General features: G+C 45.5%; 2 protein-coding genes across 13 annotated transcripts in view; one reads left to right on the top strand and one right to left on the bottom strand.

Annotated features, from left to right (window-relative positions):
• The window catches only part of Wdr76 (WD repeat domain 76), a 38,169-nt gene extending 35,009 nt beyond the window's left edge, over positions 1-3,160 (top strand). For all 8 annotated transcript variants that reach the window (XM_027422014.2, XM_027422015.2, XM_027422018.2 and 5 more), the window contains one exon: positions 1,692-3,160. In XM_027422014.2, coding sequence (XP_027277815.1) covers positions 1,692-1,956 — 265 coding nt within the window. In that variant the 3' untranslated portion in view covers positions 1,957-3,160. The remainder of the gene's footprint in view (positions 1-1,691) is intronic.
• A 2,595-nt stretch (positions 3,161-5,755) lies between these two features.
• The window catches only part of Frmd5 (FERM domain containing 5), a 273,476-nt gene continuing 266,625 nt past the window's right edge, over positions 5,756-12,606 (bottom strand). For 2 of the 5 annotated variants that reach the window (XM_027422010.2, XM_035446800.1), the window contains 3 exons: positions 12,172-12,278; positions 7,417-7,760; positions 6,545-7,237 (listed from right to left, as the gene is read on the bottom strand). In XM_027422010.2, the coding sequence (XP_027277811.1) occupies positions 7,190-7,237; positions 7,417-7,760; positions 12,172-12,278 (499 nt within the window). In that variant the 3' untranslated portion in view covers positions 6,545-7,189. Of the gene's footprint in view, positions 7,761-12,171; positions 12,279-12,606 lie in introns of all 5 variants that reach the window. The other 3 variants (XM_027422007.2, XM_035446799.1, XM_027422012.2) reach the window with 2 other exon arrangements.

The raw sequence follows: 12,606 nt of genomic DNA, 5'->3' as shown, positions 1-12,606 counted from the left end.
TGCTTGTGTGGTAAGAACTTTATCACCGACCGTCTTCCTAGTCCCTGTAACTTTGAAATTATTCAAGTAGATTTTTAAATGTGTGCAATCTTTTATCATATTTTGTTTTTATGGATGTGATCATGCCATCTGCAGACGAAATTCCCCCCTCCCCCCATGATCAGGTTTTGATGACTGATACCATGTTAGTGGTGAGGGGGACCCTTACCTTATTTTTGATCCCAGAGCGAAAGCTTTCAGTCTTCATTGCGTCTGATGGGTTGTGTCTCATATGTGGCCTTCATTGTGTTGTGATTGTCTGTCTCCCTCTGCTCCCAGTTTGTTGAGTGCATTACGAATTCATTTTCAGCATCAATTGTGAGTGCCGAGTGCCTGTCCTTCACTTTGTTAACATGGTGTGTTACACTGTTTGTCTCCTACCTGACCATAATGTGTAATTCTTTCCTATGCTGTTGAATTTGGTTTGCTAATTATTATTATTTTATTTTATTTGAGCAGGAGTTTCTTTATCCTTACTTGCCCTGGAACTTGTTGTACCAGGATGACCTTGAAATCTTAACCTTCCTGCCTCCACCTTCCCAGTTCTTGATTACAAGTGTGTTCGAACCATACGTAGTTTATAAGGTGCAGGGGATTGGACTCAGGGCCACACCTCCAGGTTGAGGATTTTTGTGTCAGTGTTCATTAAGAAAGCTGGGTACAGAGGTGCACACAGGTAATACCTGTGCTGGAAGGGTGAGGCAGGAGGAGTGCCCCAGGTTGGGGGGTGAGACTGAGCCACAGAGTAATTTCTGGGCTACAGAATGAGACCCTGTCTCACACAAACCAAAAGGAAAACGAATACTATAGAAACATATTCTCAGATCTCTTCCCCCCCACCTTCTCCCTCTGTGTGTGAGTACCCTTAACTAGTTGTGAATGAATTTATAGTTTTTAATTTGTTAGGGTTACTCTTGGCAAATTGTGTTCCTAGGAATTCGTCTATTTCTTGTAGGTTATTCAGTTTGTTGGTATATAATTGTTCACAGTATGTTCTTAAAATTCTTTTTGTGTGTATATAGAACAGTGAGCAGGAAAGGTACAGGGCTGTGGATGTAGAGTACTTGCCTAACAAGCATGAAACCCTGGGTTTGATTCCCAGTACTGCTAAAGGAAGTGAGGTGCGGTGTAATGGAGTTACCAGGGAGGTAGAGGCAGGGCATCAAAAGTGTAAGGCCATTCTCTGATACATAGGGAGTTCAAGGTCAACCTGGGCTTCCTAAAGTTTTTTAAAAAAGGAAAAAAAAATGACAAGTTACCTTTTATTAAAAAAATTAAGACTTACCTATGTGTATGGATCTTTTGCCTGTGTGTAAGTGTGTGCCCCATGTGTGCCTGGTGCCTGCTGAGGTCAGAAGAGAGTGGCATTGGGTCCTTTGGAACCAGAGTTAGGAATGGTGGTAAGGTATCATATGGGTGCTGGGAATCAAGCCAATAAATAATAAGTGCTCTTGACCAGTCTCCATCCCCAGCCCCAGAAAAGGTACCATTTCTATAGTCCCTGGGTCACCACCCTCTGAGCACAAGCTGAAGGCTAGAAGGTGAAGCAGATACCGATGATTGGTTTTGACCTTCTATTCTGTACTACCTTGAATTATTTAACATTTCAAACTAAATACTGGTTTCTTTTTTTTTTTCTTTTTCCCCACTAGGCATAACACTATCACTGGGAGATGGCTAACGAGGTTCCAAGCTGTGTGGGACCCTAAACAAGAAGATTGCTTCATAGTTGGCAGTATGGCCCACCCACGGCGGGTGGAAGTCTTCCATGAGACGGGAGAGAGTGTGCGCTCTCTTTCTGGGGACTGTCTTGTGTCTGTGTGTTCCCTCAGTGTTATGCATCCCACCCGTTATGTCCTGGCTGGAGGTAACTCCAGCGGGAGGTTACATGTTTTTATGAGTCAAGAAAGCTTCTGAGCTATAGGATAGATTCAACAATTTGCTCAAATTGTTGTTGTGGCAAAGGAACCTCGTGGCAGGAGGGACCTGGAGCAGAATCTGGGATGCTTTCAGCACTTGGAGACAGGACCTTGTGTAGCCCAGGCTGGCCTTAGACTCCCTGTAGCCAAGAATGACCTGGAACTCTGGAGCCTCTTGACTCCACCTCCTAAGTGCACCACTCCACTCAGCATCTTTCAGCACTTTTAATTAGGCTGTATTTTGAGAAATTCTATCAAATTATAAGGCTTTGAGTGGTCAGTATTAACTTTTCTGTAATATAATGAGACCATTTTTGATGCAATAGTGATCTATGGATCTGTGATTTATTTTATAGTTTGGGGTGGATACTTATTTCTCACACTGGAATAGGTCCTAAAAGATCATCTAATTATGAAATATGATTAGACCTAGGGCCTGTCACATGTTAGGCAAGTATTCCAATATTGACCAATACCCCGTCTTTAAAACTTAGTTGTTCTGCTTTGTTGCTTTTGAGAGTGCGTTTTACTCTGTAACTCAGGCTTCCCTTGAGCTTTAGTTTTCCTGCCTCACTTTTCCAAATTCTAGGACTATTGGTGTGTACTACCATGTCTAGCCAGATCTTAGTTTTGTAAGCTAAGAGCCTTTTTTGGGGTTCTTGTATCTCAGTTACATGAAATCCCACAATTTTCTTTGGGAACGTTGGTTTCTGTGACTAGGGCCTGCATCTGCCTTCTTCCCCTGGGCAGCTCCAGAAATGAGCTGGGACTGCACAGTGTTTGAATTTGCACCATTATCCTATATTCTAGTGTATAACTGTGTAAAGCTAACTGTGGTAGCTTTTCACATGAAATTCGTAACCCCAGCACTTGAGGTAGATAGAAGCAGGAGAATCAGGAGTTCCAGGCTAACCTGGCTCTCCTTTCGTTGCCCCCGAATTAGTAAAGTACAGAAAGCAAAATTAGGATATTTTTATTTTAATAGAATATTTTAAAATAAAACAGTTTCATATGGTATATGTTTATATATATTCTTCTATAAATCAGTGGCTTGGTGTCACACTGTAACATGTATCCAACTTTTCTATGTTACTTGCCAAAGTTACTACTGAAAGACTTATAAATAGCTTAGGCAGTATGTTTGGATTGTAAGAGGGAATACTCTTGTATGTCACAGAAATAAAGTATGAATTTTCCTTGAGGAATAATTTCTTTGAGTCATCTTTATAATTAAAAAATCTAGAGGCTAGAGATGGCTCAGCAATTATAAGCACTGGTTGCTCTTCCAAATGACCCAGGTTCGATCCCCAGCACCCACATGGTGGTCACAGCCAAGAGTAACTCCAGTTCTGAGGGATCCAGTGCTTTCATCTGGCCTCTGGGTACTGCATACAGGATATAGCACACATGCAAGCAGTACACTTACACAAGATAATAATAAAGGTTAAAAAAACCAAAAACTTAAGAGTGAAGTGTGCTGTGTGGCTTTAACGCCATCACTTGAGATGAAGACAGGCAGATCTGAGTTCAAGGGCAGTTTGGTCTACCTAGTGAGTTCCAGGCCAGCCAGTGAGACCCCCATCTCAAAAAAAAAAAAAAAAAAAAAAAAAAACCACACACTAAAACTAAGATTGGAAGCTTAGCTTATTAATTATCATGAATATTCATAATGGTAGTTCTGTTTCATAGCTGATAAAGGTTTTTTTTTTTTTTTTCTTCGAGACAGGGTTTCTTTGTATAGCTTTGGAGCCTATCCTGGCACTCGCTCTGGAGGATCAGGCTGGCTTCGAACTCAGAGATCCGCCTGCCCCCCCCCCCCCCCCCCCCCCCCCGAGTGCTGGGATTAAAGGCATTCACCACGAATGCCCATCGCTGACAAAGATCTTTTTGATTTTATTTATTTTTATTACATGTATGTGCCCTGCATGTGTGTGTTGCCCGAGGAGGTCAGAAAAAGGTATCAGATCCCTTGGAACTGAAGTTTCAGCCAGGTGTGAGCCACCATGTAGATGCTGGGATCTGAACCTGGGTCCCCTGCGAGTGCTTGAGCCATCAATCTCTCCATGTAGTGGTAACTTTTGATAAAGTGAGACAGGTTACCAAAAAAAAAAAAAAAAAAAAAAAAAACCATTCTTTTATGGTATTTAAATATTTATTTAAGTTTAAAAATAATCTTCATGGCACCAATGATTTTATGCTAACTACATACTGCATATGTAGAAAAAAAGTACATTGCTTTGAAGGAAAATGTAACGTAAGAGATTTTGGCACACGAAAGGTTAACAACTATCTATTGTTAAATGAAACTAAGAATTCACATTTGTAGGTTGTTTACCCTCTACTGCTTACAGGTGCAGCCCGCTCCTCAGGAGGCATCACCTCTGATTGACGGTGCATGCAAGTCTGCTTTTCTACTGTGAGATTAACTAATTCTGAGAGGAAATAAGAGACATAGAACACAGCAAAACCAGACTGAGAACCAGAACTTTTTTTAATGATGGGAAAATACTGAAAAGACACTAGTCACCAGTAACGGGGTTTGTTGTTGAACTATTGAAAACTATTTGGGAACCAAATCGAAGGAGGCCTTTTTTGTCCTTATTTTCTGGGATAAGCCTTGGAAAAAAAGAACCTGAAGGTTCCGGGTTAGATGTTGGAAATGGCAAGGACCGCTGCACTGTTAAGACTCAAGACACAAGAAACACCAGGCAATGGCAGGCTGCCTCCCTCTCTTGGCTATGAAGGGTCAGAGGCGAGGCTATCACTCACTGCATAGACACTGTGTTCTACAAACTGAGGTAGGAGCACTACACTAGAAGGCAATCTGCTATGTTGCATAAGAATAGAAATCCCGGTTCACACCAGCCCTGTTTCCCAATAGCGTTTGCATCTCTGGGGGACTTTTCATGCCAGTCCTGTGCTAAGTAAACCTTTGCTATGCAGTTGACAAGTGGCAGTGGCTCATCGCTTTGAAGTGATCTCTAGTCTTTACTAGGATCCCCTCAGTTTGTCTTGTCATGTGGTAAGTATGTTTTAGGTTTTACCTAAACTGTTGCTGGTATGGAAATGATCAGATAGGCCTGCGTCCGTTCTTAAGAGTCAGCGCTGTTCAGAGTGGTAGTACTTGATCTTGGTATCGGATTCGACGTCACTGCTGGTTGGTGGATCATGTGGCAAAGCCTCCATGGGGAAATGATTCTGGGTCTTACATGAGACAGGATTCGAAGCTGGCCCTCTTGCTAATGTGTGACAGTTGTATTGTGTAGGTCAGGGTCGGGGTCTTATGGCTGTGGACCAATTTCAGCATATTGCAATTTTAGGTTATGTTTTGGGAAGAGGGAGGCCAGTGGTCTGAGACAGGGTCTCATGAATCCCAGGCTGGCCTTGAACTTCTGAGCCTCCCATCTCCACCTGGATGCTGGGGCCACAGGTATATGCCACCACACCTGATTTTTTATAGTGTTAGTGATGAAATCGGGGCCTTATGAATGCTAGGCAAATACCCATTGAGCTACATCCTCAGCCCTACGCCTTTTAAAAAACAACTTTTGTTTTCTTGGAACAAGCCATGTTCCTTTATATGCACACATTATCAGAGGTGTGCTAGGGTGGCAGAGTATGGCCCACAAACCAAAAGTTTCTTAAAAGAAGTTTGCTGACCTACGGTACCTTTCTTCAAAATTACCTAAATGCCATTGGTTTTTCTGTGGCTGCCATATTCAGAACAGGAACATAGTTTTACCATCCCAGGCAAAAAAATAAGAGCTCAAATGCACTACAGTCCAATCTGTTCTATATTTGGGGCTGTTTAGCTCTGCTGTTGTCTGGGTCCCAGGAACATGCCCTTTGACGGTCCTTTAAATAAGTCCGTGGGCCTCAGATGACTTAGTAATCTCTCCCTGAGATGAAAACAAGGTCTTGTGTGTGGTTGTTTTTAAGTGTAGAGGCCTGGGGACTCCTGCTCACCTTTGTGGTCCAGGGCTGCAATGAGTGACGCCCTCCAAGGATTCTCCTGGGTCTTATTTCCAGGAGCAGAGGCTGACCCTATGGGTGGCATTTCTATGGTAAGTGTTGGTCTCTGCCATGGTCAAATTCTGTCTCTTGTAGGCATCACTTAGGGACTCTGTTTAGAATGTCTCCTGGTCCCTTCCAAGGCTGCTGCTTGTTCTCGATGTTTCCTCAGATCTGTTTCTTGCATGTAAAGTTCATCAGGTTCTAGTTTCTTAATCCGTAAAGTAAAAACAAAATATGAATAGATAAGAAAATAACATTTTGCTGTTAAAATAGAGCTTGAAATAGTCCTTTTTGGAAGGGCACACTACAAAACAAGCACTGCTCTCTCTGCCCCACAGGCGCTCAGGCAGTCAGTCCACTTAGCACAGGTCTCTGGTAACTACACGGCAGGACATTTCCAACAGTCACTCTGCTGCCACTGACTTCATTGACACCCCAGAAGCACTAGAAGAGCCTTGAGGTTCTTCAGAAAAAGAAAAAAATCATTAAATAAAAGTCAGTGATGTCCACTAGGCTCTAGTCTAAGGGGACAGACTTACCCCACCCCTTCTGCTGCTGCTGCTGTAGCCGTGGTCCCCTTCAGAAGCCCACTCTGCTCAGATTTGAAAAAACAAAAGGAAAAGAAAATCCAACTCAGGCCATCATAAGAAGCAACTTTCTATTTAATTATTCTACACAGGTGTTTACTTTGGCAAGTAAACCTCAACAATCCTGGCTGTCCACAGCCCTGGCCTGCCTTGCTGGGTCTCCCGGAACCCAGTGGCACCAGTGAGAAAGCTGCGGGGTACAGAGGACAAACAGCTCTCTGAAGTCTTCAACGAGTGTCCCATCTACCAGGTGACACTACCGCAATCAGTATAGTAAAATAAATTATTTTATTTGGATACTTTCAAAATAATACACATCTATGAAAAATTAAAATTTGAACCCCAAAATTATCCTGTATATTGAAGGATGAGAAACATAGAGTTGCTGAGCCTTTCTTGAAAGAGCCTCTGAAGAAATTGAGTTTTGCCAGCTTCTTTACAGCATTAGCCTATATGTTTCCCTTTCTTCTGGGAAACAACCCTCCTAGGCTGCAGTGGACTTTGAGTCATGAGAGGAGGACTTGGTGTGTGTGCCGATGGTTCCGCGATGGGTCCCATTGCTGGGAATGGGTAGCCGGGTTCCTTGGTCCACCTGGCTAGTTATTGGGAGGAGTCATGCCTTCTCAGGTGTCAATGAGCAGGCTCACCACTGAGCGGATTTTGCAGGCAAACCATCGCCTGAGGGGACAAAAGTATTGATAGTGGAATTGTTCAAACTCAGGGGTCTGGCGGATATCTCGGAAAAAGGCAATGTCAAGGTCAGACTCAGTGAGGACGATCAGGAGGAGGAGCAAAACAAAGAGGAGCCCCACGGTCACAAGGAGCAAACGGAGGACACTTAAAACAAACTTATTCACCTGTTCTTGCTCTGGCCCGCCGTGCCCCTGACACAGGGCCCTCAGCTCTCCTCCGAGGCCCTCCACCTCTGCCGCAGTTGGGGTGCTGGCCTCAGACTCCTTCTCCTCCTCAATGCTGCACGTGGCTCCATTGATCTGACGGGAAAGCAGCATCAGCTCCAGGCTGTGCTCGGCTACAGGTGTAGGTAGCACGCTGTCTGCAGGGCTGTAGGCCTCGTCAGCGATCACAGCGACTCGTTCATTGCTGTCTGCCCGGCTGCTTCTCCCATGAGGCAAGAAGGCGTCCCCATGGGAAGAGGACCGCACTGGTGTGGAATGGGCACTGTCTCGTAGGGACTCCAGGCCTGGAAAGGTAGAAAGCACAGGAATAAGCTTTCTGGGTCCATTCGGTTTGTTAGGTGCCTCTCCGATTGTTCCATGTTACTGTAGCAGTAGACTCCATATTTAGACATCAAGAACAGCACAAAAGAAGTACCCGATGGGCATTTTTAAACGTCTAAAATTATCTATTTATTTATTGGTTTGTTGGTTTTTCGAGCCAGAGTTTCTCTGTAGACCAGGCTGGCCTTGAACTCACAGAAATCCACCTGCCTCTGCCTGTTGAGTGCTGGGATTAAGGGCGTGTGCCACCTGGCTAAAAATTTCATTTGTATGTCTTTCAACAACTCCATAAGGTGAGCAGTCACAGGGCCTGTTCTGAAGTCACATGGCTGGCTACTCATGGCAAAGCCATGGATGGAACCGAAGCCTGTGATTATAGTGTTGCTTATGGAATGCAGGGTGCATTTGGTCTGTGGCCTGCACCTGCCTTGGGTCTTAATCACCAAACAACCTGGTGAGACAACTTGAAATTGAGAGCACCTGTCCCTTGAGCCAGCACTCTTGCTTTCTCTGGATTTCCTGACCTCCACTGGCGAATGTGATAAGAGTGCTCTCTGCATCACTGATGAAACAGAACCCTTAAAAAGCCCTGGCTGTAGCATGATCCTGGCCTCTGCCCCACTTCCTTTCTGTGCCCTCAGCACAGGCACATGACACCCTCTAAAAAGCCTGTCCCCTCACAAGGACATCTCTGACAGCCAGATCTCCCACAGTATGACCAGCTTTGTTGTCAGAAGCCACGGCAGTGCAGATGCATTTTGGTTTGTGACTAATCCCTAAGCTGGCTGGGGGAGGAGAGGCAAGACACTGACATCGGAGGCCAGCAAGTCAGAAGCCATGGTATGCCACATTGCTGGCGACTTCGGTAAACAAGATAATGGTAGCTATCCATTTCTAGTAGAGAGCCTGCCAAACACATCAGTGTTCAGAAACCCTCACCTGTAAGGTCATTCCTTATCAGGCTGGTATGAACAAGACAATTCAGCCAACATTCCCTCTCTCCCTCCCTCCCCCCCACCCAAACTTATCTTTTTTTGTTGTTGTTGCATAGTGAATGTTGTATCTCATTCAAAATGTTATTGTATGTGTTTAAATTATCCAGAAACATCACCATAAACTTTAGCATTGGTTATGGAATAACTTCCCACTTTAAACATTTGTCCTGGATTTTAAATGAAACACATACTTTTTGTTTGTTTCTATTGTAAGTCAGCATATAGAGAGTAATAGGTTCCATTATGGCATTTTCAAACATAATCTGTCTTTGTTGCTCCTCCTCCCTCCACCCTATTCCCTGCTCCCACTATCTGTACCCCCAGCCGTGTCCCCTGTGTCCCCTTTTGCACTCCCATAGCACATTTGTTCTATTTCCTAAAAACGGTTAGTCTTTTTTTTTTTTTTTTTTTCTTTTCAGAGCTACCATTTCTTGTATCCTAGTCTGGCTTCAAACTCACTGTGTAGTCAAAGTTGACCTTGAACTTTGATCTTCCTGCCCCCACTATCCAAATGCTGGGATACAGGCCTGTGCCACCATGCTTGGTTTATGCAGTGCTGGGGATTGAAAGCAGAGCCTTGTGCTTGCTACCCAAGCTATGTCTGTGACCCTCAAACCCCGCCCTCCCCCACACTATGGTCCCCTTTTCTGGTTTCATGACCTACGCCCATACTCACATATGGGCTTAAAAGTTAGAATCAGCCTAGGGGAAAATATGCAGTACTTTAACTGGGTGACTTCCCATAATAATTTCCAGTTCTACCCATTTTCTGCAAGTTTCATGACTTCAGAAAGTACATCTTCTGTTACTATAGGAGCTACCATTCACTGTGCCCTTCATCAGACCCATTAGTCGGGGTGGTGGTGGGGAGTTCTGGGGTTGGTGCTGAGGAAGGATGGGCTAAGTGGCACAGCAAGACAGTATAATTACCTTGGAGGTGCTCTAGCTGATGCCTCTGTCCAGAGGTGGCTCCCAGTAGGCCTGGGGGCACAGTTGTTAGGACCCTACCCTGAAGCCGGGGTCCCATCCTCAGGATACGTATGCTTAGGGGTCGAAGGCAGTGGTTAGTGAACCGGAGCTGGACATGGACTCTGGTATGAATCTTAATTAGACTCTTTCCCATGGCAGCCCAGGAAGGGGGTTCCTTCTTCACGGGAAACAGCCAGCCAGCTAGGGACAAAGACTTCACCAGTTCCATGCCATGGCAGCTCCCTGTAGCAGTGCTTCTGCCTGGATAGAGTGCTGGCTCTGGGAGCCTCGGGTCAGGCTGAGCTGCAAGGAGGGAGAAGCTTGGAGAGGAGAGGCCATCCTTATCACGGGACTGGGTTCAGTCAGAAGTGCTTACATCCATAAAAAGCAATGCTTGCCAGCCTGCAGTTTGTTCTCTGAGGCCCCAGTACGGCCCAGGCTCTCAGAGGGAAAGGGAAATGGACCAACTAAAATTGTCCCAGAAAACAGGCTATGAAGTCACACACAGGTTTTATCTAGGCCACCTGTGGTACAGTCAAGTCACAGGAACTGAGGTAGAGGTGGCTCTGGGACTGGGCTGGATCTGTCTGTCCACCCCCAGCACACAGCTGATCTCCACATTCTGCCCCTCCATGACACAGTGGGTGAAGGGCATGGCCACTCCTGAGTGTCCTCCTGGGCCCAGGCCTCTGTTAATCTGGGCATCCTCCATAGTAGATGCTAGGGCAAAACAAGCCATAGTTTTTTTTTTGTTTTTTGTTTTTTGTTTTTTTTTAAATGGTTTTTCACAACAGGGTTTCTTTGTCTATAGCCTTGGCTGTCTTGGAACTCACTCTGTAAACCAGACTGACCTTCAACTCAGAGATCCACCTGCTTCTGCCCACCGAGTGCTGGCTGCTAAAGGTGTGCGCCACCGCTGCCTGACCTCATAGTGTTTTTAAAGTGTCCTTGTTTGTGGGGCTTTTGTGCTTCATTCAAACTGTAATGCTATGTTAATGGAGTTTTGTAATTCCCTCCTGTCTTTAGAGATAGCAAATGAAGCTTTTCTAGAAAAGCCAGAGGGCTTCCATGATGGTGTGCCCCCTAGGGAAGGCTGCCTTGGGAGGAATGTGAACTAACTTCACACAGCCAAAAAGCACATTCCTTGGACTTGTGTTTGTGTCCTTTGAGGTTCTGGTCACATCCCAGTCAGCTGTGTGTGTGTTAGCAGATCCCTGCTCCAGGCTTGCAAAATGACCGGGGGATGGGGGGTCTCTTTAAAGTGCTTTATGCTGCTCACACTCGTAATCCAAGCATTTGGGAGGCTGAGGCAGGAGGACTGCTGAAAGTGAGGCTAGCCTGGGCTACGAAGTAAAATTTTGTCACAAACAAAATGACAAAAAGCATTTCATGTACATTAGATTCCTTGCCATTCACAGCAGGAAGGGGATGCTCCTGTTTACAAATGAAGCAACTGCTTTGGTGGTAGCCGCCTTGCCAGGCTTCTCCTTCGTTCTGTATCTGCCTCAAGTGAATAGATGAGATTCACGAGTCACACCTAAAGCCTAATACAAGCCAGAGACCCTCTCTGATGCACATTCTTACCTGAGCAGTTTGTTTTTGAGGTGAGATCTTGCTATGTACTTCATCCTTCATCACTCAGGGTGATCCTCCTGCCTCAGCTTCCTGAATGCTGGGATTATAGGCATGTCAGGTTTCATGATGGGGGCTGAACATTCAGCCTGCATCCTACCCTCTGTGTAGAACCTTCTACCTGCCATGGGGCTCTTTCCCCCAAGAGTCTGATGTTGTCTCTAAAGCAAATCTTGTTTCTTTTTCTTTCTGAGACAGGGTTTCTCTGTGTAACAGTCCTGGCTATCCTGGAACTTGCTTTGTAGACCAGGCTGGCCTTGAACTCACAAAGATCCACCTGCCTGTGCCTTTTGAGTGCTGGGATTAAAGGTGTGTGCTACCTCTGTCCAGCTGCAAATCAGTTTCTTTTCAAGGTCCCTGGTGGTTTGACAAGAATGCCCACCACAATCTTCAGTATTTGAACACTTGGTCCCTAGTTGGTGATGTTGAGGTTTAGGAGGTGTGGCCTTGTTGCAGGAAGTGTGCCACTGGGAGTGGGGTTTTGAGATTGTAAGAAGCTTCACCCCACCTCCAGTTCTCTGCCCTGCGCTTGTTTGAAGATGCGAGCTCTCAGCTTGCTGTTCTTGCTGCCATGCCTGCCTCTTGCTGCCGTGCCTCCCTGGCATGATACACTCTTACCCTGATGGAACCATAAGGGAAAATAAGCTTCTTATGTATGTTGTTTTGGTCGTGGTATTTTATCACAGTAACAGAAAGTAACTAATCCAGTTCCGGAGGAGGAATTTGGCTGTGTTACAATGTATAGACACCAGAGTCATCCCCAGGAGCCCAGACTCACCTTCCATGATGGAGATGTGAACAGCTCTTCTTCGTGTCCTGGGGACGCTGCTCAGCCGTGGGCCATGGGTTATGGAGGGACAGCTGCGGCTGGGAACCATCCCTGCTCTGAGATTGAATGGAAAGAGAGCCACTTCATCAGGGCACAGACAGATGGGGTGTCTAGGTATTAACAAATGCTCTTGACCTTTGGTCCCTGACTCTCACATCCTGCTTGGATACACAGCCTTTCTGTTGTGTGGCAACAAGTGCCATGGTCTTGGGGGACAGGACTGTCAGGGAATAGAGTCCTGGCATGAGACACACCCCTGAAATGTGTCTGGAGATGGTACTGGCAGTTTCCTTAGTTTCCAATAGGCTGTGTCAAAGGCAGGTGTTGTCGTGTTCTCAGAAGTACAGGCCAGTGGGCAAATCCTAGCCCTCTTGGCCAGTCTGT

This window comes from Cricetulus griseus, chromosome 6 (assembly GCF_003668045.3).
Source record: "Cricetulus griseus strain 17A/GY chromosome 6, alternate assembly CriGri-PICRH-1.0, whole genome shotgun sequence".
Lineage (NCBI taxonomy): Eukaryota > Metazoa > Chordata > Mammalia > Rodentia > Cricetidae > Cricetulus > Cricetulus griseus.
Note: the sequence above shows the minus strand (reverse complement) of the source record. Positions and strands in the feature narration are given on the sequence as shown.